The 6,175-nt window shown below is 45.2% G+C and overlaps 1 protein-coding gene across 1 annotated transcript; it reads right to left on the bottom strand.

Annotated features, from left to right (window-relative positions):
* Positions 1-495: 495 nt before the first annotated feature.
* Positions 496-2,148, bottom strand: LOC123489018 (protein Niban 1-like). Its single transcript, XM_045219730.1, has 4 exons — positions 2,137-2,148; positions 1,216-1,320; positions 832-994; positions 496-551 (listed from the first exon to the last, which is right to left on the bottom strand). The coding sequence occupies exons 1-4, from the start codon at positions 2,146-2,148 to the stop codon at positions 496-498; spliced, it is 336 nt and encodes a 111-aa protein (XP_045075665.1).
* Between the last annotated feature and the right edge of the window lie 4,027 nt (positions 2,149-6,175).

The following is a 6,175-nucleotide window of genomic DNA, read 5'->3' as shown; positions in this document are numbered from 1 at the left end:
GTTCCGCGATTACGCTGTTCACCGGTTACGTTGTTCCGCGGTTACGCTGTTCACGGTACGCTGTTCCACGGTTCACTGTTCCACGGTTTCGCTGTTCCCTTCGCTGTTCACGGTTACGCTGTTCGGCTTCACGCTGTTCACGGTTACGCTGCCACGCTGTTCACGATTACGCTGTTCACGCTTACACTGTTCACGGTTACGCTGCTTACGCTGTTCACGGTTACGTTGTTCCGCGTCGCTGTTCGCTGTTCACGGTTACGTTGTTCCCGGTTCGCTGTTCCACGGTTACACTGTTCACTGTTACGCTGTTCACGCTTACGCAATGAAACTAGACCAACCTTTTGATCCACCAACACCCTCTTCCTGGTTGAACCCCTCTTGCCCCCCTCCCTCCCTCGGAAACCCAGACTGAGAGCGTTCATTTCCCCCTCCAGGAGAAGCCGAACCCCCTGGAAGCCCCCGTCACGGGAGACATCAGCTCTTCCAAGATGGACGCTAGGTGCGAGACACGTTCTCACTGCAGAACTTTACTGCCGGGTCACTGACAGAGGCTATGGGGACGGACGGAACAACGGATGTGAATGTTATGGGAATGGTTTTACAAGTTTGATATAAGTAACAACATATCGGCTCCTCACAACTACTGTCCCAATAACTGTTGCTTTTTCATTCATTCAGTTCCCACAATATCCTATCTTGGATCCTAACGTGTTAAATCTTTGTTACTCTCTCCTTTACACCACAATTCATTCTTGACCCATTCTTGACCCATTCTTGACCCATTCTTGACCCAGGCTACTCCATCTGTAGATCCCCATCATCGTACTGCACCTTGTAGCTTGGCCTGTAGGAAGGCTCTAGAACTGGCTATCTGGTCCATATCAGAGCGAACCAGAGCTTCCTGAGACCTGGCTGTCTCTTTACACTCCTCCTTCAGAACCTTCAGACCCTCCCTCAGCTGGTCCTGGACCAGATGGTACGCGGCGTCCAACGTCTGGGGGGGACAACAGAACACAGCTGAGTACAGCATTATATAGACCCTCTGTTAGCTGATCCAGGACCAGCTTATAGGCTGCCTCCAATGTCTGAGCATCGGGGGAATAGAGCAGAGATCACTACAGGACTACAGAACTCAGAGCTGAAGAACCAGTTCACTATAGCATTACTGAAGGACTTTCTGAATAAAGGACAGTTCTGAGATGTTCAGTGACTCACAGAGAACCAAACCCTCTTCCTCTCTGCTTTCTTCCCCTTTAGTCTGGTCAGAAGTTCTGTCTGTAGAGAGGGTAGAAGCTCATCCAAAACCAAATTGGTTAGGACCTGGAATACAGAAAGCCAAGATGAGTTACAGCATACTGTGATCTGGACACAGTCCTGATCTACTTTACTACACAGCTGTAAGACAATGATACACACTACTGATCTACTGATCTACTGGTCTACTGATCTACTGATCTACTGAGCTACTGGTCTACTGATCTACTGATCTACTGAGCTACTGGTCTACTGATCTACTGGTCTACTGATCTACTGGTCTACTGATCTACTGGTCTACTGGTCTACTGATCTACTGATCTACTGAGCTACTGGTCTACTGATCTACTGGTCTACTGATCTACTGGTCTACTGATCTACTGGTCTACTGGTCTACTGGTCTACTGATCTACTGGTCTACTGATCTACTGGTCTACTGGTCTACTGATCTACTGATCTACTGAGCTACTGGTCTACTGATCTACTGGTCTACTGATCTACTGGTCTACTGATCTACTGGTCTACTGGTCTACTGAGCTACTGATCTACTGGTCTACTGATCTACTGATCTACTGGTCTACTGGTCTACTGATCTACTGGTCTACTGATCTACTGAGCTTATTGTTAACAACTTTGAATCCACATCCTGCTATAAACGTCTTTCCTTTGTTTCTTTGTGATGAGACACGCAGAGAGACTGCTGTCCAACCCAAACAATGTCTGAGTCTGAAGCAGAAGTGTTTCCTGGTCTCTGACTGAGCTTTCTTAGTTAGACCAACCGGTAATCAGCTCTTTGTTTAACGCACACACACACACACACACACACACACACACACACACAGAGGAGCTTCCTCTGTTCTGATGAGACAGACAAAGGTCTACTATGGTGTTCATGCTGGCATGTTATCACAGGACAACTAATAGTTCCCTGGTTAGTCTATTCTAACAAAATAGGACTGGTTCCCTGTTTATACCCGACTCTGGTTCCCTGTTTATACCCGACTCTGGTGCCTTGTTTATACCTGACTCTGGTTCCCTGTTTATACCCGACTCTGGTGCCTTGTTTATACCCGACTCTGGTGCCTTGTTTATACCCGACTCTGGTGCCTTGTTTATACCCGACTCTGGTGCCTTGTTTATACCTGACTCTGGTGCCTTGTTTATACCCGACTCTGGTACCTTGTTTATACCTGACTCTGGTGCTCTGTTTGCCCTGTTTATACCTGATTCTGGTGCCCTGTTTATACCCGTCTCTGGTGCCCTTTTTGCTCTGTTTATACCTGACTCTCGTGCTCTGTCTATACCTGACTCTGGTGAATGTGTGAATGAGACTATCCTAAACCATATAAACTGGAATAACTATTTCAGTAACGGGTGCAATAAATCCAACTAACAGATTGGATCAGTTTATACAAAAAATGTATGTTATTTATCTTTATGGATGAATCTATCAATGTACATGCAAAAACACAGATATTGAAACAAACAATTCAAAAAATCTAACTGCAATAGAGCATGCTGGGAAATGTGATAATGCTGGGCGTGGTTTAGCAAACCATCAACATTCTGATTGCTTGGGAGACAACCTCACTTGGGATTTGAACTCACAAGCTCTCAGTTGCCAATAACCTGAATGACCTGCTACGCCACTGGATCTGTGGGTATGATAGAGATTGTTAAAAGATTAGAACCAATAGACATTCTGTCATTTGTCCCTTTGGGGGAAACTTTTGGTTGCCACATTGAACCATTAAATATTCTAGAACCTTTTCACAAGGAAACTTTGTGGGTTCTTTGTTTTGTCCCTGTAGGGGAACCCTTTTGAGTTCCAATTAGAACCCTCTCAGGAAGAACCCTCTGGTTCCAGGTAGAACCAGTGCCTTCAGAAAAGTATTCACACCCCTTGACTTTTTCCACATTTTGTTGTGTTACAGCCTGAATTTAAAATGGATTAAATTGAGATTTTGTGTCACTGGCCTACACACAATACCCCATAATGTCAAAGTGGAATTATCTTTTTAGAAATGTTTACAAATTAATTAAAATTTAAAAGCTGAAATGTCTTGAGTCAATAAGTATTCAACCCCTTTGTTATGTCAAGCCTAAATAAGTTCAGGAGTGAAAATGTGCTCAACAAGTCACATGTGTGCAATAATAATGCTTACATTTTTTTTAATGACTACCTCATCTCTGTATCCCACACATACATTTATCTGTAAGGTCCCTCAGTTGAGCAGTGAATTTCAAACATAGATTCAACCACAAAGACCAGGGAGATTTTCCAATGCCTTGCAAAGAAGGTCACCTATTGAAAAAAAGCAGACATTGAATATCGCTTTGAGCATGGTGAAGTTATTAATTACACTGTGGATGGTGTATCAATACACCCAGTCACTACAAAGATACAGGCGTCCGTCCTAACTCAGTTTGCCGGAGAGGAAGGAAACCGCTCAGGGATTTCACCATGAGGCCAATGATGACTTTAAAACAGTTACAGAGTTTTTAATGGCTGTGATAGGAGAAAACTGAGGATGGATCAACAACATTGTAGTTACTCCACAATACTAACCTAAATGACAGAGTGAAAAGAAGGAAGCCTGTACAGAATAAAAAATATTCCAAAACATGCATCCTGTTTGCACTAAGGCACTAAAGTAAAACTGCAAACAAATGTGGCAAAGAAATTAACTTTATGTCCTGAATACAAAGCGTTATGTTTGGGGCAAATCAACACAACACATCACTGCGTACCACACTTCATATTTTCAATTATTGTGGTGGCTGCATCATGTTATGGGTATACTTGTCATTGGCAAGGGTAGGGAGTTTTTCAGGATAAAAATAAACGGAGATAGAGCTAAGCACAGGCAAAACCCTAGAGGAAAACCAGGTTCGGTCTGCTTTCCAACAGACACTGAGAGACAAATTCACCTTTCAGCAGGACACAATAACCTAAAGCACGAAGCCAAATATACACTGGAGTTGAAAATCTATGGCAAGACTTGAAAATGGCTGTCTAGCAATGATCAACAACCAACTCTACAATTGAAGAATGTAAAAAATAATAATGTGCAAATATTGTACAATCCAGGTTTAGTCTTGTAGCCCATTCCAGCCTTGTGTAGGTCTACAATCTTGTCCCTGACATCCTTGGAGAGCTCTTTGGTCTTGGCCATGGTGGAGAGTTTGGAATCTGATTGATTGATTGCTTCTGTGGACAGGGTCTTTTATCAGGTAACAAGCTGAGATTAGGAGCACTCCCTTTAAGAGTGTGCTCCTAATCTCAGCTCGTTACCTGTATAAAAGACACCTGGGAGCCAGAAATCTTTCTGATTGAGAGGGGGTCAAATACTTATTTCCCTCATTCAAATGCAAATCAAATTTATAACATTTTTGACATGCGTTTTTCTGGATTTTTTTGTTGTTATTCTGTCTCTCACTGTTTAAATAAACCTACATTAAAATTATAGACTGATCATTTCTTTGTCAGTGGGCAAACATACAAAATATGCAGGGGATCAAATACTTTTTTCCCTCACTGTACAATACCAGTCAAAAATTTGGACACACCTACTCATTCCAGGGTTTTTCTTAATTTGTACTATTTTCTACATTTTAGAATAATAGCAAGCTTGACAGGTTCCCGCGCCTCAGCAGAGGTGACTGGCCCCCGGGTCTCAGGAAAAGCGACTGTTCTGCCCGTGGTCCTCGGGACCGTCCCTCTGGTCGGCGTCGTCCTGCGGCTCCTCAGCTGGCTCGACAGGCTCCCGTGCCTCGGCTGGTTCGACAGGTTCCCGTGCCTCGGCTGGTTCGACAGGTTCCCGTGCCTCGGCTGGTTCGACAGGTTCCCGTGCCTCGGCTGGTTCGACAGGTTCCCGTGCCTCGGCTGGTTCGACAGGTTCCCGTGCCTCGGCTGGTTCGACAGGTTCCTGCGCCTCGGCTGGTTCGACAGGTTCCCGTGCCTCGGCTGGTTCGACAGGTTCCCGTGCCTCGGCTGGTTCCCGCGCCTCGGCTGGTTCCCGCGCCTCGGCTGGTTCGACAGGCTCCCGTGCCTCGGCTGGTTCCGCGCTCGGCTGGTTCGACAGGTTCCGTGCCTCAGCAGAAGCGACCGTCTCGGGTCTCAGGAGAAGCGACTTATCCGCCCCTGGTCCTCGTGACCGTCCCCGCTGGTCGAAGCGTCAGGGGGGTACTGTCATGTCTACTCCCACTCCCCCCTCCGGTTCTCGAGGTCGCCAGTTGACTGTTCATTACCTTCTTCTTCTTCTGTGGATTTTATGGCGGACTACATCCAAAAGTTGTATTTCCGCCACCAACTGGACAGTTTGAAACCAAAAATAAAATGTTAATAAATAAATCCATACTTAATAGTGATCTAACAATCCACCCTAATTAAAATAGTACAATGCCAAAACAAACAAAACTCCCACTTCCTCCTTCTTTTAGTTCTCCATATCTCCCTTCTCAGGCTCGAGGCTTTTGCTAATATTCCATGTAACTCCTTTCCTTTCAGCCCCAGGAACCGCTCCGCCGCAATCACATATCTTTTCTCCACCTTGGCTGTGCAATTTATCACTAAAGGCCACAAAGTCCACCTTTTTAACCTTTAAAATGTCAGGATCCCCTTGGTGAAAGCCAAGGCCTATCCACCACCATGGACTCTTCAGGAGCTCCATTCAAACCCTCAACCCTTTTAACAGCTGCTGCATATGAAATGCTCTGGACAGCCCTGACTTTGGCCACCTCATTTCACCTTTGTGGGACATTCAGAAGACGTGGCTTCATGGTTCCCACCGCAATTGTCACATTTTCTTCACTTTTATAACACATAATATGATATTTTCCACATCTTGGACATCTCGGCTTCTCCCTTCTGCAAACACTTGAAACATGACCAAAAGCTTTACAGTGATCACACTGCATT

This window comes from Coregonus clupeaformis, unplaced genomic scaffold (assembly GCF_020615455.1).
Source record: "Coregonus clupeaformis isolate EN_2021a unplaced genomic scaffold, ASM2061545v1 scaf2687, whole genome shotgun sequence".
Lineage (NCBI taxonomy): Eukaryota > Metazoa > Chordata > Actinopteri > Salmoniformes > Salmonidae > Coregonus > Coregonus clupeaformis.
Note: the sequence above shows the minus strand (reverse complement) of the source record. Positions and strands in the feature narration are given on the sequence as shown.